Source organism: Thamnophis elegans, chromosome Z (assembly GCF_009769535.1).
Source record: "Thamnophis elegans isolate rThaEle1 chromosome Z, rThaEle1.pri, whole genome shotgun sequence".
Taxonomy (NCBI): domain Eukaryota; kingdom Metazoa; phylum Chordata; class Lepidosauria; order Squamata; family Colubridae; genus Thamnophis; species Thamnophis elegans.
In genome coordinates this window covers 103,648,490-103,674,844 of record NC_045558.1, presented here as the reverse complement: position 1 = coordinate 103,674,844, position 26,355 = coordinate 103,648,490, and the positions used below count along the sequence as shown (strand labels likewise).

At 37.2% G+C, this 26,355-nt stretch overlaps 1 protein-coding gene across 15 annotated transcripts in view; it reads left to right on the top strand.

The window, feature by feature from the left end:
• SPOP (speckle type BTB/POZ protein) overlaps positions 1 to 26,355 on the top strand; it is an 88,597-nt gene that overhangs the window by 52,185 nt on the left and 10,057 nt on the right. For all 15 annotated transcript variants that reach the window (XM_032235188.1, XM_032235193.1, XM_032235191.1 and 12 more), the window contains 6 exons: positions 17,652 to 17,792; positions 19,965 to 20,086; positions 20,540 to 20,691; positions 20,835 to 20,962; positions 23,201 to 23,378; positions 24,768 to 24,823. In XM_032235188.1, the coding sequence (XP_032091079.1) occupies positions 17,715 to 17,792; positions 19,965 to 20,086; positions 20,540 to 20,691; positions 20,835 to 20,962; positions 23,201 to 23,378; positions 24,768 to 24,823 (714 nt within the window). In that variant the 5' untranslated portion in view covers positions 17,652 to 17,714. The remainder of the gene's footprint in view (positions 1 to 17,651; positions 17,793 to 19,964; positions 20,087 to 20,539; positions 20,692 to 20,834; positions 20,963 to 23,200; positions 23,379 to 24,767; positions 24,824 to 26,355) is intronic.

Genomic DNA, 26,355 nt, shown 5'->3' with positions numbered 1-26,355 from the left:
AGAGAGGGAAAAAACTGTTTTTAAAAAATGACCTCTTCAAAATCTTGGTGCGTCTTAACTCCGAAAAATATGGTACTTCTCCCATCTCTTATTCTGCCAAGACCTAGAGCCATTTCAAAAGTCCAGTGGTGCAGAGTATCTTGCCTATCTCTTGCATCTCTTTCTCATTCATATTCAGTGGGCTTATTTTGTTAGATTGTCTTCCTTATGAAATGATGCACTATTGGTTTCTATTGTAGAGTCTCCTTCTTTTGAATAGATAAAACTTCATTTTCTCTTACAAGTTAAAATGTGAGCATTTACTCCTCCAGTCTTCTGATTTCTTTTTCAAGGGATACTGCCAATATATGTCTGAATGTTCTAAGAAAGGAACACAAATGTGCTACAAGCTTTGTAGCTTTTGTAAAGGCACATCATTTTAAAGGCTTATACTTCCTTTTGTTTTTTTCCCTCAGGAGATAAAAATTTATGGTTTAAATCATTTATTTATTAAGACAATTGTTAATTTGCTATGGACTGCTTCATAAACTGCTCCCTGAACTCTCCTGTCCATTTATTTAGGAGTTCTTTGTAGTTTAGAGACAATGGGAATTTGGAGATGTCCAACTCTGGATCCACAGAAAAGGAAAAATAAACCTGAGTATTTTTGGCATATTGACAACTACCTTCAAACCTGCAAATGATCTTTCCTAGTTACTTTATTAGAAGGAGAATAACGTGGAGGCAAGATAGAGCCTTGAAGATAGAACCTCCCAGGTTGCATCACAAAATATACAGAAAATTGTCTTTCATTTTCTGTTTACATCCAGAAAGATAAATACAGAATAACTGAAGACCTCCCATGTATTCCTACAATATAACATGGTCATGGTGAAAAGCTGAAATTTCCAGAATCCTATCTTTTCTCGTTCTGTTTTTCAACAATATCTTCAAGGGCACATCTGCTTTCCATATTGAAATTTAAACTGAAACTGGGAAAGATCAAGATAATCTCTTCATCCGAGAGCTGCAGCTGGAGCGCTGCTTTTTTACCTTGACTAAGTGTCAACTATTGGACACAATCCAATAGTTATTAATATCAATTGAGAGTCTAGCAACAATTTTCCTTCATAGGGACTTTCCTTCTTCCTCCTTTTGAATTGTGGGAATTGTACCCGCAAAGGAGAAAATTGGAGGGGTCATTAGAAGACAGAATCTGTAGATAGCCTTATGAATCAATCTGTTGAGCAATCTAACAGGTAAGTAGTATCATGAACAGACCAAGAACTGTATCTTCTGCCTGCAGAATAACCAGTGAACTGAAGGAGATTCTCTTGCTGTTGAAATGGCTGTATAAACGTTGAGCATATCACTATCTGCATCCTGTAAAAGTGTGTTGCTGAATTAGGCCAGACTTTCTATCCATAGCAGCTCAAGGCCTGAAAGCACACTACTATTGGGTCTAAATGGAACTAACCGGATATTGTTTGTCTTTAGTATCTGGGTGTTGCCTCTGAACTTTCAAGTTCCTTTAGTTATTGTGCTTAATAGTTGTTGATTGACTTGTTTGTCAATAGAAATGGAGATCAAGTAACAAGCTTCCATTTCTTTTGCTTTGCTAGGCTAAGTCTGGCAGGGAAGAAAATACAATTCCTTCTTTGGATGGGCAGTCTTTATCCCCATTCTGCTTTCAGAAAGAATGTGCAGCAGACTGCTGTCTACCCTGCAAACATTTGCTAAAAAGACTCATTGCAATAATTCATCCATTTGTGAGCCAGTCTTTGGGAAAAGTTATTAAGCAGCAGATTCTACAACTATTATAGCTTCTTCAGCTGTGTTCAGACTCCTAGCATTTCCTGAATTTCACCTTTTGGCTGTAAAAAAGGGTGAAATTGTTAAAAGGGGGGGAGGAAAAGGGGAGTGATGAAATGCAGATTCCAAATGTCTCTATAATAAGAAGGTATTTCTTTCCTCTTCACTCAGCCAGATCTCCATAAAGCAGGTCAGTGCTGTCATTCAGGATTAAATCCTATATAAGCATATTTTAGGAGCAGCTGAATTTGAAGTTACAAAGCACTGTCTTTAGGTTGGTGTCCTGCTTTGACTTCCCGAGGTAGGAGGCCACCTGACAGTAAGGGAAGTCAGCCTATGTCCTGCCCACTTTTTCCTCCAGTTCCTCCCTCCCATCAAATTTCTTCCAGTCACCTATCATTGATATAGGTTCCCCGTCTCACTCTATCTCATAGTCCCAAGCAATTAACGAAATAAAAAAATGAAGCACTTCTGTCTTCTCTTTATTTCCCTCTATTGCTTAGACATAAAATTCATCCAAGAAGTCTTACTGAAGAGGATTTGAGGCTCCTTTTGTAATTAGGAAACAGATGATGGTAACTCTGTAGAATCTTGTACTAGTCCTATAATGAGAACTGGCAGGGCAATTGTTAGCGTCACATTCTGTCTAAAAATGGTTGCTTGGGTAATATTTCTCAAGTGCTTGAGAATTGGAAGATAGTGTGGCATTAGTTTTTAAAAAGGGACCTGGAAAAACCCAGAGAATTACAGGCTGGTTAGGTTAGTGTGTCTTCTATATAAATTGCTAGAATAAGTGTTTATGAAGAAAAATGGATTCTACAAAAAAAAATCTTGTGTGACCAAACTTTGAGATTTTGAAAGTGTTTATATACAATTGGATGAAGATAATTCCATCAGAACTATATACTTGAATTTTCAAAAAGCCTTTGATAAAGTTCCTTGTTGAAATCTAATGGCTTTAGGAGCAATGTTTCTGTGCTTCCAGGACAGTCACTTTCCTTCTACCATGTTTATCTTCTCAACAACAGGAGAAGGACTATGTTGATTTCCAAGTATTTCTGTGTTTCATCCATCTTCAGATTTGCCTCTTACAAGTTTGGTACATGCACACCATCTCTTTAAATTCAGTTATCACTAATTTTGTATCTTTCTTCAACTTCGTGTCAATAATTAACACAGATAATCTTACCAAGGCTTGGCTGTACCTTTGTGTTTCTTCTCTGATATATGTCTGATATTACTGATATTTCTATATTTTGTGTTTATGTTTGTTTATGTTTATTATACTTGTATGCCACCCTATTCCCGAGGGACTCAAAGCGGCTAACAAACAAGTGGGGAAGGGGGAAATACAAAAAACGAACAGACAAAAACAAGATACAAGAAACAGATTAAAAGCTACACAACTATCGCAACAATTCAAGTGGGGCTGGGAACTCATCAGCCCCAGGCCTGCCGGAACAGCCAGGTCTTGACGGCTTTGCAGAAAGCCTGAAGGGTGGTGAGGGTCCGAATCTCCACGGGGAGATCGTTCCAGAGGGCCGGAGCAGCCACAGAGAAGGCCCTCCCCCGGGGGGTCGACAGTCGACATTGGCTAGCTGATGGTATCCGGAGGAGGCCTAATCTGTGGGATCTGATTGGTCGTAGGGAGGTAATCGGCAGGAGGCAGTCTCTCAAGTACCCAGGTCCAGTACCATGTAGGGCTTTAAAGGTAACGACTAGCACCTTGAAGCGCGTCCGGAGTCCAACAGGCAGCCAGTGCAGCTCGCGGAGGATAGGTGTAACGTGGGTGTACCGAGGTGCACCCACAGTCACTCACGGGGCTGCATTCTGGACAAGCTGAAGTCTCCAAATGCTCTTCAAGGGCTGCCCCATGTAGAGCGCATTACAGTAGTCCAAGAAGGGAATCCTTATTCCAAGGAGCTTATTCTGTTCTGGGAGCATTTCAGTATATCAGTAGGCTGGATCTATTAATGGCTTAAGGGTATTCAAAGCTTTTAAAAGCTTCCTCTGGATCAAACTGCCCAGTTTGTATTAGCCAATGTTATGGTTATCTATTCAATAAAAAAGTTGATGTAAAATCTGCTTCATTTTTACATCTCACTTTGTAGATGTGGCCCTGATGTATTCCTCATTTCATTTTTATTTTGGCATACTATAGACAATAGACCATAAGTGTTCTGATTGACCAGCTCAACTGTACCCAGTCAGTCACTCATGAATCATTGAATGAGTCACTCACTTCAGTTCACAGCTGTTTTCTGTACCAAGTGCTTTTGTGAGCCAAGCCACATATTGATTAAGATATTGGTCCAGGAGTGTAGAGACACAGATTCTAGTCTATCCTCTATATTTCTCTCAATCAAACCTATCTTAAAGGCTGTTGGGGGAAAATGGAGGGGGCATTATATAGGCACCTTGAGCTCCTGTGATAGACTCTTCAACTAGGCTGGAGAGAGAGAAATCAAGAGGAGCCGAAATTAATGTCAGGCAAAAGCAACCAGAACCACTTGTGAAGAGTCTCAACAATATTTTATTACTAGTTGACATTCCGCTACAGCTCCTGTACAAAAGATTGGATATAACTCACAAAAACAAATAAACAGTGAAGTTGATCTTGTCTCAAAATCTTGACAGCCAAACTAAAAGAGGTCTTCTTGGCTTGTTACAAGGCCTTCGTAAGAGCTTTTTACACAACTAGGTTTAAAACCTTTGTCAAATTTCACAAAAATAAAAACCTCCTTCATGATATTATCTATTTGAACTTTGCCAAACTGTTATTTTGGCTTAGCATCTTACTTGCAGTCATGTTATTATCTTTGTCTTTCCTACCAGAGGAATACATTGTTTGAGATGACAGTCCTTTTAAGAAAATCACTTTATAGCAATAGCAAAAGCAGTTAGACTTATATACCGCTTCATAGGGCTTTCAGCCCTCTCTAAGCGGTTTACAGAGTCAGCATATTGCCCCCAACAATCCGGGTCCTCATTTTACCCACTTCGGAAGGATGGAAGGCTGAGTCAACCCTGAGCCGGTGAGATTTGAACTGCTGAGCTGCAGAACTAGCAGTCAGCTGAAGTGGCCTGCAGTACTGCACTCTATCCACTGCGCCACCTCGGCTCATTTATGTCTATGAGACTTTTCATATAATAAACTAAATACCATCACCATCCCTTCTGTTGAATTGTAAAAACTTTGGTAAGAATTTTTGCAACTAAAATAATTGAAGCGATTGTCTGAATTCATACATCTTGCCCACCTACCTCATGGTGTTGGTGATGTCTGTGTTCCTACAGTGTGGATCTCATAGAAACTGAGTATTCCAGAAGTGGCAATCTATAGTCACATAACAAGGAAGGTGGGACTCTGGTAGATTCTGAGCAGTCTCTTTCCAGGAGCATACTTATATGTATAAATCTATAGGTGGAATTCAAATAATTCCAGTTATAGGTAAATAATTAGCTTTTCCAATATAGGAAAGGTGTAACTATTTACACACTGTACTTATGTTCTAAATCCCTGAATTGTGGCAACATGATATTAAGGAGCACATTTGCCAAGCTACTGGATCTATGTTTATTGGCTTTGTTATATTATGGCATCATTAATTTAAAGTAGATAGCTGCATATTTAAAAATAAAAAAATTGAGCAAGATGATGAAGATACTAGTGTGGACTGTGAATTATGCACCGCCCAGTGGTCTGTGCTGGAAATAGTAGAAAGAGCTTGTTGTCAATTTGAAGGGGAAAAAAACATATAAAGCTGGCATAAAAATAGAGAATTATGTTGGCTAATTGACAACAATATAGCAAGGCAGCTTTTTGGTTGGAGTTGGAAAATCCAATGTGCCTAAATTCCTGTCAAACTGGACTATCACATATTTTTTCCAATCCTGGTTATTTTAGTAGTGAAATCTAGAAACAGACAGATTGAAAGGTGACTGCAGAAAATAACTTTTCTAGTTCATTAAGTCTACCTTTTAAGATTTTTTAAAAAAAATATTTATTCATTCATTATTTTTTTGTGGGACGATACACATCTGTTTATCCCAAGGACATTTGAACTCAGTTTCTGATGATTGACTACCTCTACTGGAAATTGGATCCAAGCTTCCACCACTATTTCGGTGACGTAATACTTTCTAACATTATTTCTGAACTTCCCTTCTGTCAATTTGGGGTTATGACCCTGTGTCCTTGATTTTAGCTTAATATTTAAAATACTGCCTTCTAGAATCTGTCCATTTATCATTTGAAACAGCATAGTGGTAGATATGGAATCTAATATTTTACATTTCTGTTTTTTTTCATTAAGGGAATCAATTTAAATTTAAAAATAATTACCAGAACCAGAATCTGTATTGTAATTTAAAATAGTGAAATTAAATGGAAAAATCCATACATTGTCCCATCATTTAACTTCCTCTTATTCAAGTTCAAATTGTTCTCCTTATCTCATATGCAAAGGAGGGCCTCTCATATTATCTCTCACTTTGCAGTTACCCTTAACTTTCAATATCTGGGTAACTTTCCAGCTCATGGTCCCAACTCAGAATGGGCCTAGCACATAAGTTACTTTGAAATCTGAATTTTATTATGGCCTGTACTGCACTGTATTACAAAGCAGGTCTTTTGCTTCCCATGGACAGTTCGCTATTTTTCATAGATTTAAGGTTTCATAGACTAAGAATTGGTAGTCTGGCCTCGATGAGGAAGAAAAAATGGGCATGTTTGTTTACATGTATAGATCAATGGATGATGGCTGGGAAGAACAGGGAAGGTGGGTAAATCATTGTGTTTGAAATAGCCTTGAGCATTGCGCAGTAGGAACATTCTTCTCCCACACCCTAAGAAGAGTCCTGGTGGCACAATGGTTAGAATGCCATATTGCAAGCAAACTCTGCCCACAGAATGGAGTTCGATCATAATGGGGTTTAAGGTTTACTCAGCCTTCTATTGTTGGCGGCAATAGGCTGACATTGTAACTGCCCAGAGACTGCTGTAAAGCACTATGGAATGGTATATAAGGCTAAGTGCTAGGTGCTATTTTTTTGAGAAGCTGTTTTTGTATGGTTGTAAAAGCCAACAATGAAACATTAAGGAAGAAAATATGAATCAAATAAGTATTTACTTATATTAGGTACCAAAGACGTTTACATTTGTTCCTCACTTGAAGATGTGCTGGTTCTCTTTTAGTACATTATCGCCCTTTCTGTCAATAATAAACTACGGTGGTTATATAGACTCTCAGCTCAGAGACCATCCAGTTGCTTTGCAATTGAGTCCCATTCAGGTTGGCATAAATGCTTCAAATTGAAAGCCTGTATACTAAAGTATCTGTAGTAAATGGGTAAAGTATGTGAGTATAGACAATCACTATAACTGCATTCTTGATCTAGAGTTTTTCTGTGAATTTTATGTCCAGATATAAAATATTGTCCAAATATAGGCAATTATTTCCTTTCAGGGTGTTTTTTATTGCAGCTCCATCATTGCTGGTAAACGTTACTATAGATGCTATACTATACTATAGAATTTTAGACCTGCAATCCAAATTGCTGTGGGTGACTGGCTTTCACATTGCACATTTAACTGTGTTTTTTTTAAACAAGCCTGCTTCGTTTATAATGCTAATTTAAAATGAAATAATCACTGAGTTAAAGTCAGATAAACATTATGGCCTAGTGTAGGGCATCAATTTTTTGAATTGTATGTCTATCAGGATTTGGGATGGAGAACAGTCACTTACAAACAAACTGTGTTCTGGTACTTATAAAGATTTTCAGTCATCATTGGAACTCTTTGTCAGCACCATGGAACCTTGGATGTACAAGGAGATTAACCTCTGAGCTTATACAAGTTTTGTTTCTTCATTGCTAAATCACAGCAAGTGTCCATAAATTGTATATCATAATGTTGTATAAAAGCTAGAACTGCTGCTTTAGAAGTGTTCTCCACAGGAAAAATCAAATTAATGATTCTTTCAAAGTTGTAATACCCTAATGTAATAGTATATAAAAACTTGTTCTCTCTCTCACACACACATACAGAGGGAGGGGGGAGAGAGCGCGCGAAGGTGGGTAGAGAGAAACAAAACATGATGTTAATCTCTCTGTGCTAGGCTAATCTTGATATCTGCAGTGTTTCTGAAAGCTTTGTTGTCTTTTGAAAAATCTATTCAATTTTCTTGTGGCAATACAGAGTTGTATTGATAATACTCTTATTGGCTTACTGGCTACAGTCCGTGCAGATTTGTTCTGTTATGTTTTTTTAACACCTTCTGTTAGTTGACATGGATTTTTTTTTTTACAGTTTGCTGAGAGATACCGATTTTAATAATGTATTTTTTCATAAGATTATGTAAATTACCAATTGTCAAAACTCAGTTTTATATAAATATTTTTTCACTGATATCAATACATCCATCCTGTGAAATCAGATACTGAATCTTCCATTAGATTTCATCTGTAGTCAGCCTCCTCATTGGCAGCAGAGATGTTGATGGAGGAACCAAGAGGCTGGATTTGGAAAAACAGAAGCTTCTAGTGTAAAAGGGAATGATATTGACTCTCTGAAATTGACTATAGAAAAGTCAGATTAAAGTTGTTGGATCTCTGTTTGTCTTTTTTGAAAGCACTTCCTCCCTATTCAGGTTCTGTTTTGCAAAATGAAAATAATCATGACCTGTTTCACAAGGTTATTATGAAGGTAAACAGGATGAATACTTTAAGGCACCTGATATAGCAAGCACTGTGCAGTCGGCAATTTAATTTCATACTGTGCACAGAATAGTCAAGATATAAATAACTTATTTAAAATGGGGTGCTCTTTCTTTTGAAAACTCAGAATGTTATTTTGGTTATATCCTTAGATCTAGACATTACCTTTAGATGCCAAAATGCTTCTCACCAACTTTATTGACTTTACTGGAACTATAGTATCTGGAAATAGTATGTAAGGTTTCAAACGATTTATCTGATGTCTGTTATGACTTAATTATTGATTTGCAGAGTGGTTAAAAGCAGAGTGGAAATTTGTTTGGGTCAGACAATGCCCCTGATCAGATATTGGCAATATTAAAGTACACATCTAAATATGTTTTAATTAGTTAACATTAATGATCCATCTAATAAATGTTAGTCTTTTGATGCCCTCATCTTCTTCCAGTTTCTTTGACCATATCTTGTTTGAGACAGGCATCAGAGGTGCCTGAAGATAAAACTGGCAGACATCAGAAGGGGGATCAATTTGGTATCCTAAAATTGTAGAATTTGCCTATTACAGTTTTCTCTTTTTTATATGCGGGGACATATCTATTTCACTAAGGTTTCCATGTTATTTACTTTTTATACCCGATTTCTCACTTTTAAACCTTTGTTGTTTTATAGGATTATTTTTACAATGTTTAACTGAATTGTATTGGTTTAGTACAATTTTATTGTAAATTTATTGCAATTGCTTTTAATGAAATTAGTTTTTCAAGCACAAGAGAATCCTGACTGATAAAGCATCAGTGCTTCTTTATAACTAAAAATAAGTTTGCCTAACGTTAAGCATTAATCATAACAAATATCAACTTAGAAGCAGGAACATGAACAGGAACGATATTGCCCTAAATATGATATGCCTGTCTATCTCTTCTTTGGCCAAAAGTTACTATTGTCTGATTCTGCAGCAAGTTCCTGATTCTTTGGAAGTAAATTCATTCCTTTGAGACCTATATCCTTGGTGGTACAAAGAGAGGCAGAAGTTGATAACCTTCAAGTATAAGGTAGCCGATCTCAGTCTCTGATGCCTTCAGCAGCTGCGATGCCTCTGCAGTTCTAGAAGTGATTTGGAAATCATCAATGATGAGCAAAGGGATCCCTTCCACAGTATTTAAAGGATGAAGAGGTAGCTCTTCCTCTCCATCCCCAGGGACTAAAGAAATAGCACAGTGTGCTGGGCATGCTATGTCTATGATACATTTGTTTGTTTAATTTCTATAGCCTCTCATATGAATCAATGACACTGGCATCTTAAAATTCAAAAAAAATCAAAACACTAAAAACACTTAAAACAATAAACAATAAAAACACTCAAAATAAATATACATAGCAGCAAGATACTTGGTCTGTTAACAATACAGCCAGGAAACTGGACCTTTAACACCTTCAGCACTCCAGGCTCTGGAACATAGCCAGGGTTTTAGAGCCTTAAGAAAGTTGAACAGTGTTAGAGCCATTCTAATCTCTGAAGGAAGGATGTTCCATAGAAAAGCAGCTACTGCAGGAAAAAGCCCTTGTCCTACCAGCCGACACTGGCTGATGACATCTGCAACATGCCTATTCTGCTAGATTGAGTTGGATGAGTAGAGACTCTTGGGAAAGTTGATTCCTGAGGTAACCTGATCTGAAGCCCTGTAAGATGACCACCAGGATCTAGAAACACACCAGTAACCAGTGCAGCTCATCCAGAATTAGTATGACATGTGCCATATATCTAACCTCTTTCACTACCCACCAGAATACTCTTCAGGAGCAGCCCCATGTAGAGTGTGCCGCAGTAGTCTAAACAAGAGATTACTCTTTGCCCAGATAGGATGCAACTGGCATACCACTTGAAGATGTGCAAAGTCCCTCCTAGCTGTAACTTCAACCTACTCTTTGAGAAGGAGTTGCGAGCCTAGGAGGACCCCCAGCTTGCACACTAGGTTTGTCAGGGTGCTGCAACCTCATCCAGGAAAACTAAATGAAAGAACCTTGTTTCTGGAGAATCCAAATATCCACAGCCAATCTATCTATCTAGGTTGATCTGGAGCCCGTTTTGCCCCATCCAGTCCCCCAGCAGCCTCCAGACACTGAGATAGAACATCCATAACATAACGCAAAGAGAGATGAAAAGTGGCTATCATCTGCATATTAATGATACCTCACCCCAAACTAATGTATCATCTCATCTAGCAGCCTCAGATGAATGTTAAACAGAAGAGGAGAAAGAACGGAGGGAGTGCTTATGTGCAAGTAGGTGCCTCTGATCTAAGATGGGAGAGTTAGAGTACTTGGTGCTGGCGGGGGGGGGGGGGGGATCCCAAATTGTTTACTACTACAGAAACCTAGTAGAATGGAAGCAACCAATGGGTATAGTTATCTCTGAATATACTTCTTGGATTTGAATTTCTAACAGCCATCCTTAATGTCTGACTGCATTTGGGTACTTGGTCTGCCTGTAGACCCATTTGCAACACACACACACACCGTCATATGACTGCGATTTACAAAGGTTTTGCTGGAAACTGGCATTTACTTCCACTTTTTGGCAAAAACTAGCTTATAATGAATAATGGATTCATTTAATGTCTGCTGTCTTCACTTAATGAGTCATAAAAAGGTCATAAACATGTGTTTGGTTATGTGACTTTCATGACTTAGGTCCTTAATTTCCAGGCTCCATCACAGTCATAAGTCAAGGACTCCCTGTAACCTCTGTTAAAAAAGAAAGGAAAGGGCATACTAAGAACATAGTTGCCCTATTCATCAGAGGCAGCATGTAGTGTCCTAAAGAATAGCTTAGAAATAGGTGAAATTAATTCTATGGATATACAATAATACAAATAAACCATATATCCAAGAAACAAAATATGGATATTAACTGTTGTATATAGATAAGAGCTAATAATGATTGACTTTATTTATTCTCACATAGATTGTGAAATGTATATTCTGGGCATGATGAGATCAAATTTCTAGGTACAATAAATGAATTGTATTCTGAAATAGCTGTTCATAGAACCAACAAATAAAAATACAGCCCTGGAATTAATTTTGAGTAGTGCCCAAATTTTTATTCAAAAATTCAAATGATAAATTGTTTGGGAACAATAATTATAATTCTAGAAACAGAATGCGTACCTATGGATGCTTACTAAGAAAGTGGAACTTGGTGACGTGATTTCAGAAGAACAAAAAAGAAAAGGAAGAAATTTGTATGAAGAAAGTTGAAAGCATCAGGGTTTACATTTTCCTCCCACATTGCTTGAAGATCATTCAGAGCAGGACCGTCTTAACAGCATTATGGGCCCTGGGCAAAGCAGTGTACTGGGCCCCTATGACAACTTCTCACAGGAATAAAAATGTAAATGGTCGATAAAATCAAACATATTTGCATGTTAGTATTATTTTTAAAAATACAGTAAAATGTAATAAATATGTTGCTGTATTTACATGAAGGGTGCATTGAAGGGTTAACATACACAGATTAGTCATATGCTAAAGGAGAATAAGGGACTAGAAAAGAAATTGGATAAACTTATGCTGTTGCTCTTGGTGGAAGTTGGTACGTAGGAGAGTTGCCTGTCCCCCAGTTTTTTTTCCCCCATAGTAGGGAAAAACTGAATAGATAAACTGAAATGGACAGAGAGCTATGACATTCTAAGCCAAATTTATAAATTTATAAATTTACATATAAATAATTCCTTAAGTCCTGTTTCCATCAAAGAGCTTGAGATCTATTCCTGAGGACTAGAAAACAGCCAGTGTGAATTCTGATTGAAAACTATGGGCTAATTTGGATTAATATTAGGAGGAAAAGTTGAAAATAGCATTAAAAGGAAAATAAGCAAATACAAAATGAGCTCTGTTGGAAAAGAAGCCACATGGCTTCTACAAATTAAGGCTTATCTTGCTAATGTAGATTTTAAGATGTACCAACAAGCATTTAGATAAGGGTGACCTAGCAAATATTTTAATTTTTTAAAGGATTCTGATGTTCTTACCAGAATTCCTTAGCAATTGCCTGGGATAAGAGGGCAGATACCCCCATGCAATTGGCAGGTGGCAATGATTGATCAAGAATGAGATTTGAAGCACAAGGGACAGTTCATTAAAGTATCAAAATAGTAGTATGTAGTATTAATAAATCAAATTCACAAATCTGTGGTGGGGCTGTGTGAAGTTCTGATCGCTGCACCTTAGGAATGCTACCGAGCTAGTAAAGTTACAAAAAAAGAGGCAATTAAAATGATCAGGAGAGTGGAATAGTCCTATACAAGGAAAGATATTTTTTAATTTTAAAAGAGCATAATGGCCGATACAACAGGTACAAAATATTCAAGGAATGATTAATGTGAAGGATTCTTCTGCTCTCCCAACATTGGATCTTAAGGTTATATATTTGAAGTGAATGTTACAAGAACCACTGAAAATTTTGCCCCATACAGTGCATTGTTAAACTGGAATCCATTGCCAACAATTGCAGTGGCAACCGATTTGAAAGTTTTAAAAAGGACTGGAGAGGTTTGTGGAACATTAAGCCAGTGGTTTTCAACCACTGCCGTGGCACACTAGTGTGCCGTGACATAGTGTAAGGTGTGCCGTGGGAAAATACTTCTCTTAGTAGTCAATATAGGCACAGAGTTAAATTTTTTTAACATTTTCTAATGGTGGTGTGCCTCGTGATTTTTTTCATGAAAAAAGTGTGCCTTTGCACAAAAAAGGTTGAAAAACACTGCATTAAGCTATCAGTAGTTACTACCATTTGTTTCTTTGCTACTTGCTGAACCCACACAGCTGTCTTAAAACCTGGTTGCAGGGAAGCAACAGTAGAAGAAGGTTATTACACTCCAATCCGTTCTTATGACCTTTTTAGAGTCATCCACTAAGCCACCATAGAATAAAGATTTACACATGAACCAGCAGTTTCTTATGTTAAGCATATTAGCAGAATAAATGCTGTGATGCCATCATATAAAGGTATATCTCAATAAGTTTACATGTTATGCTAATCCATGGTTCATTCATGGTTTATTGAATAAACTTAATCAGATGAGTTCAGGCTGCACATTAAGTTTTAAATCACACATTACAAGCTACAATGGTTGAGTTCACATAACCGTTGAGACCAGAACTGAACAACCCACATTAAACTGTGTAATTGTCGTGTAATTTATGCCTTTGTATCTTCTTTGTAGTCCAGATGTTGCTGAAATACAGCTAGCCTCATTCCTCATCATTAGCCATGCTGGCTGGGCTTCTGGGAGTTCAGCAATAATTGGAAAAACACAGGTTATTCATCCTTGCTGTAGACTGCCCCTATATGGATGTAGAAATTAAATCGCACTGAATGGATATGAGAGATTGACTCCCAAGGTTATTATAAACACCTGGAGATAACAAACCTAGATACTAATAATTCCTGTCCTTGAATAGGCGGGGAGAGGCATACAGAAATAAGGAAAAGGGGCGGTACTCTTTCACTGACCTCTGAAATGATAGGCTAGTGAATGAATAAATGAGTGAATCTGCTGCTCACAAGGGACTTAAATGCAAGACCGCTACAGATCAGAGTTAGAAGACTAAAGTTCTTGGGAAAGTGGCTCATGGTTAAGGTTCGTATAGTTCTTCCTTCTATTAGTGCAGAGAGTTAATGGAGATTGACTTTAAGACTTGAAATTAATGCAGTTGTGTGAAGCCAATCCTAAATATTTTGAATTGTTGCATTGTCTGCTTTTTTATATCTTAAAAATTGTACAAATATTGACTGTTTGTGTGGCCAGCCTTTTTGATAATGAAACTTTTAAGGAGCGGTAATTGTCATATAGCTATATGTCTATTATTTCAAGTGTTTAGGATATTTTTACTATTTAGAAAAGATAAGTTTATGTGAGTTGTGCAAAATAAAAAATGTTACAATCATATTGGAAAAGTTTACAAGAATTCCCTTTCCTCCTCCCCCCCCCCACGTTTGAAGGGGGCAGAAATATTTAAGCTTGCTTTCCAAAAGCGATATTTATTTCTCTTCTCTTTCGTCCCCCATTTTCAAGCACAATTCTGCGGTAGCATCTGTTTTTCTTAGCTTAACTCTCACACTTCTGATGTTAGTGGCAGTATTCTTGATTTTTTTTTTTTTTTTTTAGAGTTTTACGGGGCTGGTAGATATGCATATCTTGCCAGATGCTACACAAGGCAGTGAACGGTTTTTTGTTTGGTCTGTGTAAACTTTTTAAAAGTATGTGAATGGGGAGGAGGTGGTGGGAGCGGGCTGATATCTAAAATACATGAATCCAGCCACACTTTTTCGCTTTCTAACTGGAACAGATATCAGGTACTCATAAGCTAATAGCTTGCGGTCACCTTCTACAGTAAGTTTTTTTCTTTTCCGCAGAGCCAAGCCATTAGAAATGTTGCAAGGTTAGGAAATGTTGAATAATGATTGCAGGATGGTTTAAAGAACCCTTTCCTTTATTATTTGCAATGCTGCATTAATTTTTCCTCTCAGAATAATTGTATTTCTATTTAGTCCATTTAGGTATCTGACTGTCTACTCTCTCATCTGCCAGTGGAATTCAGCGTTTTCCCTTTGCCTACTTTTTTTTTTCTGCCCTGTGCAGTGAGTTCTCACAAATATGGTTGATGGTACACATGGGTATACTATAGATGCAGTAGGAGCTGGCAAAGCTCTTAAATTAGCCTATTAAAATCAATCTTCAACCAAAGAGGACTCATTTCGCATTGGTTCAATTTACACAGCTATAAAACGTGCTGCCACTTCGGGTGGATGGAAAGAGCTTTGCATAAGCTTTATAAAAGAGGTGGCTATCCATACTCTGATTTGGTTCCATTCCTTTTTTTTTTAATTATCTCAGAATCTCCTCAAAATTTCCTACTTAACTTAGTCAATGAGTTATGCTTTACTGAGATGTGAATTTCCACTTTTTAAAAAATGGGTGATTGTATAGGTGTTTCATTTCTAGTTGGCTTTATTCACTTATTGTATTAGCTCCCCCTGGTCCCCATAAACTCTTAAAACCTTAAAAAAATCTTTGTCCACACACTAGCTCACAGTGGTTATATTTGTCAGAAGTATTCAGCAATAACTGGAATTGTTTTGTGTGCTAGATGTTACATGACGAAGTAAATCTAAAATTGTTACCATTACCATATTATTCAGTATTGACATAATCCAATGAAATAATTTGGTTATCAGAGCTGGATGACATTTGAGGCCAAGAACTCTACCTGGAAATGATATGGTAATAACACCTGAAAGGATAATAGATAATAATCAGGTTTTTTAAAAGCACAGTATTCCAAATGTGGTCTCACCAATGTAGTATAAAGTGGTACTATTACTTCACATGATTGTGAAACTTTCCCTCTATTGATGCAGCCTAGGATTGCATTGGCCTTTTTTTGGCAACAGCACTAGTGAGGTTATTGGCCTCAAATGTCACCCAACTCTGATTTACAAAACCAAATTATTTCATTTTGTTTAGCTATGGGTTATGTTAATATTGAATAATAGGGTAATGGTAACAATTTTAGGTTTTGTCATGTAAGTTCAACAAACAGTTATTTCTGAATGCCTCTAACTATGATAACCAATGTAAGCTAGGGTGTGGGCCAAAGTTTCAGTGATTACTGTAGTACTATATGATTATGTCCCATGCTCAAGTCAACTTCCTTTTGTTTTCAGTATGTATTTGAATTGTATGTATTAAGCTGCTATTGATGTCAAAAGTCTTTTTGATGATTGCTTGATCATAGGAAATACCAACATACATTGAAAGGAACATAATAAAGTTACTTCAAGCTGTCATATATACATAGGAAGGGTAATCTTTCCCAACATTTATGTGCTCCCAAACTCATTTTACTCATACTATTTTTTTCTTTTCAAATTATTTTCTTCTTTAAAAAAGAGGTTGGGACCTAGAAACAGTACAGAGATGATTAACAAAGATGATAAGGGATTTGGAGGCTAAACTATATGATGAACAATTGAGGAATTAGGTATGTCCAGTTTATTAAAGAGAAAAACTAGGGTTGATACGATAGCAGTCTTCCAATATTTGAGAGCCTGTTACAGGTAAGAAGTGGCTAACCTATTTCTCAAAGCATCTGAGAGCAAGACAAGAAGTAACAGCTAGAAGAGTATTAAAGAGAAATCCAACTTAAAACTAAAGAGAAATTTTCTGATATTGGGAACAATCAGTAAAATTCCTTATCTCTGGAAGTTGTGGGTGCTTCATAACTGGAGCAGGGTGTCCTGCTAGAGCAGGGGGTTGGACCGGAAGACCTCCAAGGTCCCTTTCAAGGTTATTCTGTGTTCTCTGTTCAGTTAATGAGTTACATCGTGCAATCTTGCTGAATCTCTTTATCACCTCATTTTTAAGGCCAAGTCACTCTGACCTCTAATATGTCAGAGTAAATACTGCAAAGTTTTCACTCCTATCATGGATTTACATCATGGAAATACCTGCAACAAAGGAAGAATTCTGAATTTGTTAATGGAGAGTAAGGAATTTGATAATGGAAGGATAAGGAAATTGATAACTAAATGGAAGAAAAGTCACCATCATTTCTGAAGAATTGAAAAAGACATGGGTAGTGACCAAGGGTGGACAAACCACTCCATCCTTGGTCACTACCAATTCCACATTCATTTTACTATATCCATCGTTCTTAAGTGAGAGTGACACTTCCTTTAAATAGTCTCTTATCTCAATTTTGGCAAGTAGCAGTTGATTTCCTGGCCCTCAGTTCTAATGGTATTATTTGGACAATAATTCTGTTTTTTCTTTAAATGAGGATAGTAAATAAGTTAGAGGAAGATCTTAGGGACTTGGAAATTGGAAAATGTCCCAAGCCTGGGGAACAGCCAACCATATTTTGATATTTCATTAAGTGTAACAATTTGACAGGGCATGTATAGAATGAAGTATACATTTCATACAAAAACACAGCAAGAAGGAGATGATTTGGTATTGCATAACTGAAACACCATAAACTAAGTTTGGTATCTTGCTGTATAAACAGAAATAAACAGAAATTGCTACATATTTAAACTCTTTCTCTCCCCCTCCCCCTTCCTGTGCAATTAGGGTGAAGATTACATTGGCATATTTCTTTAACCTGTGAAATCCTATCTGATCTCCAAGCTGGCGATGTCAAGGGTACCGAGTCCTCCTCCTCCGGCAGAGATGTCAAGCGGACCTGTTGCTGAGAGCTGGTGTTACACTCAAGTATGCCTGCACTTTGGAATATCAACTAATGACTTTAGATCAGCTGGCATTTATTTTCCTCTCTTTCAGTTGGATTCAAGCAAGTGTTTTACAGAGTGACATGATTTTCAAGATAACTGAACTTGATAAATTGTAATATTTGTGCGTAATTGTAATTTGTACAGTAATTGTAATTGGAAAGTGTGGAATTCCCAAATTTATATATTGTTCTTGCCAGATTTCTCAGGGATAGATGGTAACCATGTGGTCATCTAGAACAGTGTTTCTCAACCTTGGTGACTTTAAGTCCTGTGGACTTAAAGTTGAGTTGAAGTCCATAGGACTTAAAGTCACCAAGGTTGAGAAACACTGATCTAGAAGCTATGTTAGGTTTTGGTAATGCTCCTAATTAAAAGAACCTCTGGCATATGAAAATTGTTCACAAAAAAAACAGACTTGCAGAGCATGAAACCAGTTATTGTTGTTGCTTTCCCAACAATCTAAGGTTTAGAATAGCTAAGACATCCATCCACTCAACAAAATCAAGTGAGGATCAGATTAATGACATTTTGTGCCCATCTTTGTCTTGGGTAGCAACTTTTGAGGGGCCTTATAACTAGAATATTACACAAATGTACTTTATACTGAAACAGAAAAAGGTCCAATGTGATAGGTTTGCTTTTTATATTTCTTCTTTTATCATTGACATTTACCTAGCATTAAAAATACATTCAAGGTAGTCTTCAACTTACAACAGTTAGTGACCATTCAAAGTTATAACAGCACTCAAAAAATGCCTTATCGCTTTTCACACTTACGATTGTTCTTACATAGTTATATCATCAGAATGCAAACATTTGACAACTGACTCGTGTTTATGACGGTTGCGGTGTCCCGGAGTCATGATCACCTTTTGCGATCATCTGATAAGCAAAGTCAACGGGGAAGCGAGATTCATTTAACAACCATGTAACTAACAACTGCAGTGATTCATTTAACAACTGGCAAGAAAGGCCATAAAATGGGACAAACACACTTAACTGTCTTGCTTAACAATAGAAATGTTGGGCTCAATTGTTGTCATAAGTTGAGGACTACCTGCAGTTATGTTAGCAATTGTTATGCTGTAATCTTTTGTGCACATATTAATAATCATTGAAATCAGAACTCCTCTTAACACAACCAAAGGGTTGTGAAGGGACAGGCAGAACGGAAGCTTTTCCTATTCCGTTCTGGAATCAAGATACATGAAACTCATCAAATTGTACTCCTCATGAATGCAAGTACAGGTAGTCCTTGCTTACTGACATTAATAGGGACTGGGAATTCTGTTAAGACATGTGATCAAAAAATGCATCAATATCTGACCCCATCAACTATGATGGCAGTCCCAATTGTGTTATTAGGTAAAGCCCACATGACATTAGCATCCCATAGAGTTGGGACAAACTAGTCCTTGTTGGAAGCCGGTAGTGAAGATTGCAATTGGTGATCATGTGACCTGTCAGGCCTGGAAGCCATATTTTGCATTGGGCCTTCAGGCCTGCCACAATAAATGCTGTGGGAAAATGAGAGGGGATTATTTGGAGTATGGGAGTTATATAGTCTAAATAACATTCCTTTCTCAGAGTCAAGGACATCTTTCCCTGCACCTGGAGTGGTATGACTAAGAGGCATCTCCAGTTGAGACAGGGCCTCGGGTTACTGTGACTGTCATAATTGAAGCTGGTTACTAGGTACCGGAATTGCGGTCAAGTGACCATGGGGACTCCGTGATCGCTACAACTATAAGGAGTGCCATCATAAATTTGAACATCCACTAAATCACAGGTCATTAAAAAGGGCTACTGCAAAAGAATTCAGTAGTAGCAAATCTTTTCTCAAAGTGGACATACTCCTGTCTTTTCCACATAAATTGGTGCCGGACAAAAAATACTAACTTAATAAGCTTATAAATTTTCCTCCAGACTTCTGATAGAGAAGGACAAGAATAGAAATATTGTAGAAAGCCTTTGATAAACAACATATTACAGTTTCTTGAAGAGATATTTATGATATTTCAAGAGGATGGAGTTTTAAATTTATTTTTCCTTCATTCTCGAACATGGGGGTTCTTTTTGGTGATCTTGTTTTTTGTAACAATGTATGTAAATTTCTAACCAATACTTCCCTTCTCTCCTGTTCTTTTTAAAGATTAAAGTGGTCAAATTTTCCTACATGTGGACCATCAATAACTTCAGCTTTTGTCGAGAGGAAATGGGTGAGGTCATCAAAAGTTCAACATTTTCATCAGGAGCTAATGATAAATTGAAATGGTAAGGACCAGTTAAATGCCAGATAGGATGCAGCAGAAGATTCATTGGTTCTCAAAGCTAGATTTAAAGTTATACTTTAGGTTCATATTCATTGACAGCTATTGCTGAATTTACTAATATTACTTTTCAGAACTGTCACCTGTAAAAATGTGTCAGTAAAAGGCTGGATTGATGAAGTTGGTTTTGAAACAGTTGAGGAAAGAAAGTGCTGCATTTACTTTTGAATTTTAGTTACCCATTTGTAAGTGTGTCTTAGCAATTTTCTATGATCAATTGCAAGAAATCAAAATTGCATTGTTCAATAGTCTTTAGTAAATGCAGACTAAAATGTAATAAGCATAATCATAATTCATGATACAATTTTTGAAAAGAAAATCTGTAGATAGAAAGTTGTTTCACTGTAGTTGAGTCATTTATATAGAGAGATTGAACATGTTTATTCTGCTTTTGCAGGTGTTTGCGTGTGAACCCAAAGGGCTTGGATGAAGAAAGTAAAGATTATCTTTCCCTCTATCTGTTACTGGTCAGTTGTCCAAAGAGTGAAGTCCGAGCCAAATTCAAGTTCTCTATTTTGAATGCAAAAGGAGAAGAAACTAAAGCAATGGGTATGCATAGTCAGTAACTGGGTACTTATATTTTATTCATACCCAAACAGAGCAAAAAATAAAGACTTCTGTTTGGTGTGTCTTCAAATTTCTTTTTATTTATTCTATTTTTTAAAATTGCTAACCTCTTTGTACATTGCCAGAGAGCCAGAGAGCCTATCGGTTTGTGCAAGGCAAAGATTGGGGATTCAAGAAGTTTATCAGAAGAGATTTTCTCCTAGATGAGGCGAATGGGCTCCTTCCAGATGACAAGCTCACTCTCTTCTGTGAGGTAAGGAAAGATGTAGAACTTCATGGTTTCATTTGGGAAGGTGTTCATAAAAATAATTTGTTGTCTTAGCTCCTATCATAAATCTAATTTGTTCATCATAAAGTTGACTTTTGGGGGAGGTGGAACTTTAAATATCTCCACTGTGTTGGGATGGATAAACTTTTATTTGGAATCACCCTCCTCTCAGTGCTGAATTTTGTCTAGCTTTATATGAAAATCAAAACACTTAAGATAGTTACACCACTGTGGTACTCAGAGAATATTTTGAGATATTGAAATTGAAATTGAGATATTGAAATATATAATTACAAATTTTAAAAAATACATTTTCTGTGAAGGTTTCCACATGCCATGTAAGTAAATTATGCAGTAAATAAGTAAATTGTATTCTAAAGCACAAATTTACTTTAAAACAAGCAAAAGTATTGATATAATATTTTATTGTAGCCTTTTCCAAATATGTGGGATAGCATCTTCCAAAATTTCCATGGTAACAAGGGCAGCTTTTGTGCTGCCTCAGAATTAGATATCAGGTTAGTAGTATATCTACAGTTTATCAAAATGGAGAATGTTCTACACTGACTAAGACTTTTTTCCCCCAACTCAAAACTTTTTCATTGACTTCTAAAAGCACTCTTAACAAATTGCCCCACTCCTAGAAAGTCTAAGCAGCCACTCTAAATAAATATATATCATCCCTTTAATACTTTCTCTAATAATTACATTTCCCCAACTTCAACCAGTAAAGAAAAATAAAAGCTAACATCAGGAACCCTGATGGTCAGATCTGGTTTGCACTGAAGGGGACTCATTCAGAGAATGCCAGTCTAAGGACAATGAGTATCTGGAAGAATACAGTGGCAAGCCATTTCCACATTGCTGTTAAGAAACTCTGTGGATGTGGTTCTAAAATCATGGAGATGACTTGAAGTTGGCCTAACCATTTTAATTAAAATAATAAGGGACTGCTGGGATTGCCTTCGCTAAGCAATGCATTCACATGATTTGCACTTTAGAACTGCATTACTTGGAGAAATTCTGGTCTCAGTTGCAGTTGCCAAGGGGAGGGTACCTTTTCAATAACTTTCAGATCTGCTTCTTGGGTATACTTTTGTAAAAGAACCAAATATAAGATTGATTTCAGATTTCTTCATAGTTATAAAATCACAGCTAACAGTCACAATGACACTTTCCTTTTCATACGTTCTGAACACTTTGGGCTGAGAAGTGGCAGTTGGAAAACAGGTTTTTTTCACCCTAGCTTTGAGTTTGTTCTTCCTACAGATCAAGCATTCTGCAACATAATCTGCCAGACTAAATGGATTTTTGATTTGATTAGAGATAGTATTTTTTCCTCTGTATATTAAAAAATGAGTTAGCTTTTAATTTGTGAATCTGTGTTCCATTACTGGAGCCTGGGTTTTGTTCTTTCTTGGGGACCATCAGATGGTACGCCAGCTCAGAAAGACATGTGACTAGTGATAAACACAGCCTGCTGTTATAGTATTAACTTGCTGCCTAACGGAGAAGAATTTTAAGATATGCACATCCACATCTGATCAATCATTTGGGAGATTTGGCCCAAACTAGCATAAAATTGAATTTTCATTTATCTGCACATATGATAGTTTACTATTTAGATTCATACAACATTCTAAATCCAGGATTGCAGTAGAAACAGCTATATTCTCCAAATGCTCTGCTCATACAGACTATATTATGGCTTAATTTGAAAGGCTTCTTCACATAGATTGATAAATAGGTAGGTTCCCACAATACCCTGGACCATAAGTTACATGAACTCATTTTATCTAACCTAGTGCATTGTGTGAACCAATCCCCTATTTATTAAGTGACCATTTAGGGGTGGGGTATAGAAGACCTGATAGGTCTTCTGTTGGAGAGGCAGAGAGGGATTATAGCAAATTGAATATGTTGTTGTAAAACCTATAAAATAGGTTTTCTGTGCTGTCTCTGAGTTTTTTTCCAATGTTGTATATATGTGTAGATTTATTTCATATATTGTCTTGAAGTGGTTGATAATTTGTCTTCATTTCAGTGTGGTTTGGAGAGGGGGGTAGGAAAACTCAATTTTTTTCCTGTGTGTTTCTGAGTTCTCTTACAAAATGGTCTGTATTGCTCTGGAATTTGTTCTTGATAGGGGAAGTTTTTCTATATATTTTTACTGCTATTACCAGTATGTTTATAAAGAGCATGGTCTTCTATACTTCCTTGCAGGTGAGTGTAGTACAAGACTCTGTCAACATCTCTGGTCAGAATTCCATGAACATGGTGAAGGTACCTGAATGCCGCTTGGCTGATGAATTGGGAGGCCTCTGGGAAAACTCTCGCTTCACGGACTGCTCCCTGTGTGTAGCCGGCCAAGAGTTTCAAGCTCACAAAGCCATATTAGCAGGTTGGTATTGACTACAATTTGTTATAGTGTTTAAGGCATCAGGCTAGAAACCATGAGAGTCTGAGTTCTAGTCTCACCTTGAGCAGAAAGGCAGCTGGGTGAACTTGGGCCAGTCACTTTCTTTCAACCCTAAGTAGGAAGCAATGGCAAACCACTTGTGAAAACTGCAGGGGCTTGTCCAACAGTCTCTGAGAATTGGATATAATTGAACAGAAGAAAAAAATAGGACTCGTGAAGAAACTATTATTCATGACCACAAGACGAAGGCCTCACATGTCCAACACTTGCTTCGCAGAAGGTCAGGCCAGGCATGCATGGTCAGCAGCAGGAGCAAGAAGTCAGCAAACTTCAACTGAGGTGGCAGAGTGCGGGACTATAGGAAGCACAGATTGCAGGGGCCAAAGATGGGAGGGAAGTAGGTGGTAGGACTTGAAGTGCCCCTATAGTCATAAGTGTAGGCAGGCTGCCAAGCACTCAAATTTTGATCATGTGATCACACGTGCACTTCAGTTTTATGGACTGACCATAACTATTTTAAATTCTGTGTTTTAAATTCTTCTGAAATTCCACAGATCAAAAGATTAAGGTTTGTAGTTATTGGAAGATTTCTAGGTTCTATATAGAATTTATCCTTGTGGCTGCAAAATAAGAATGGATTTTGCAAGATAGATGTTCCAGCTTCCATATTTTATGTAGATTGCAGAATCCATCTCTATCTGGTACAGCAGGGGTCCCCAACTCCCAGCTCACGGCGCATTATTAAGCCATGGCTTATTTGGAATTGGTCCATGTGAATGGCTGGATGGAGCACATGCATGCACACGCACAGCTCAACTTGCATGAGCAGCAGGCTGACGGGCACTTGCACATGTATGTTGGCCCACCACTAGTGTGTCCCAGTTTCCCTCTCTCCCACCACCTGGCCACCAAATTGCAAAGGTTGGGGATCACTGTGGTACAGTATATATGTGGATGTTTATTGTGTTTGATTATTTCTTAATTTAGTACAGTATCACAAAGCATTTATATTCTATGTTGATAAGTGCACAACAACACAAAAGCCATGGCAAAGGATCTCTAATATTGTAGCAAGAAGAAATGGAATTGAGGAAACCTGAAAATTGAAATAGTTGAATTCCAGGGTTTCTCTTTGTCTCATTGCATAGATGGGAATAAATTGCTGGGAAAACATATGCATATTCCCTTGGGCAGAAATTTTGATTTGATTCTCTTGCAAGCATACAATTTATTTTTTACTTGTCCATTTTATACATTGCTTGAATTAGAAGAACTGATGATATATATCAATTTCTCTCTAGAAAGAAAGAATATCTGTTTAACACTGTATTTTTTTCCATTTTTCCTTATGCCAATCCACCATGCATACAGCCCGCTCCCCAGTTTTCAGTGCAATGTTTGAACATGAGATGGAAGAAAGTAAAAAGGTAAGAAGAGCTGCCCAGACAGGAAGATATTGTGGAGGAAAACCTTAGCTAATAACTGAAAAGTATTGCAGACTTTTGACCTCAACTCACAAAGGTCCCGCTCAGACAAGAGAGGCACAATGAAATATAGTCTTGTTAAGGTGTCAAGGTTGACAAGGCATTTTGCTCTGGGAACAGAGAAGAGATATGAATCTAGATTGCAACTTGGATAGTTAGTTTTCCATAGTGGGTTGACAAGAGATCCATCATTGCCCATGAAAACAAACTGTCAGTGTTATTGGGCAATTGATTTTAAGTTCTTTATTTCCAGCAGTTAGATCTGAAGCAGTGGATGCTAATCTGAGATTGTAGTCTCTGTGAAACTGAATAGAGTCAGGGTCTAAATAAATATATAAACATTTCACCTTACTTGTTATATATATGATATGGTAGAGATAAGCATAATATAATTTATGGTGTAAACTCTTGAGAAAATAGAGAAAGGAAAAAATGCAAATAATTCTTTAAAATAGCAACTAAATAAAATAACACATAGGAGTAATAGTTTACTTATTTATTAAATTTATATGCTGCTCATCTTCCTTTCCAAAGTGACTGGGAAAAAAGCTGGTCTTCTGCTTAGAATGATTCTATAACATCCATTGCTAGTGATATCACTAACAATGGATTCTATCCCTCTGTTTATGTAGCTTAGAACTGTGTTGCCAAAAAAGCCAACACAGTTCTAGGCTGCATAAACAGAGGGATAGAATCAAGATCACTTTATAATGCCCTGGTAAGGCCACACTTGGAATACTGCATTCAGTTTTGGTTGCCACGGTGTAGAAAAGATATGGAGACTTTAGAAAGAGTGCAGAAAAGAGAAAGACTAAAGACTAAAAGACTAAAACATATGAAGAACGGTTGCAGGAACTGGGTATGTCTAATTTAATAGAAAGAAGGACTAGGGGAGACATGATAGCAGTGTTCCAATATCTCAGAGGTTGCCACAAAGAAGGGGAAGTTAAACTATTCTCCAAAGCACCTGATGGTAGAACAAGAAGCAATGGGTGGAAACTAATCAAGGAGAGAAGCAACTTAGAACTGAGAAGAAATTTCCTGACAGTTAGAACAATTAATCAGTGGAACAGCTTGCCTCCAGAAGTTGTGAATGCCCCAACACTAGAAGTCTTCAAGAAGATGTTGGATAGCCATTTGTCTGGAACGATATAGGGTTTCCTGCCTAGGCAGGGGGGTTGGACTAGAAGATCTCCAAGGTCCCTTCCAACTCTGCTATTGTATCATTGTATTGATTTCTTTATTACCGGTAGACTTGGTGGAAAAAACAGGCTAAGGAAGAAGTTGCAGAAGTTGTCTTCTTGTAGAGCTATAAGGGACACATATTCTTAACCTATGTTTGCATATACATAGTTTACAGCAGACTCTATAAATACAGGCCCTTAAATCTTGGATCTGGCACATAGAACATTCCAAAATTTACCATCAAATTCATTTTTTCAGTAATATAGTGGGAAAAGTATTACATATTTTTA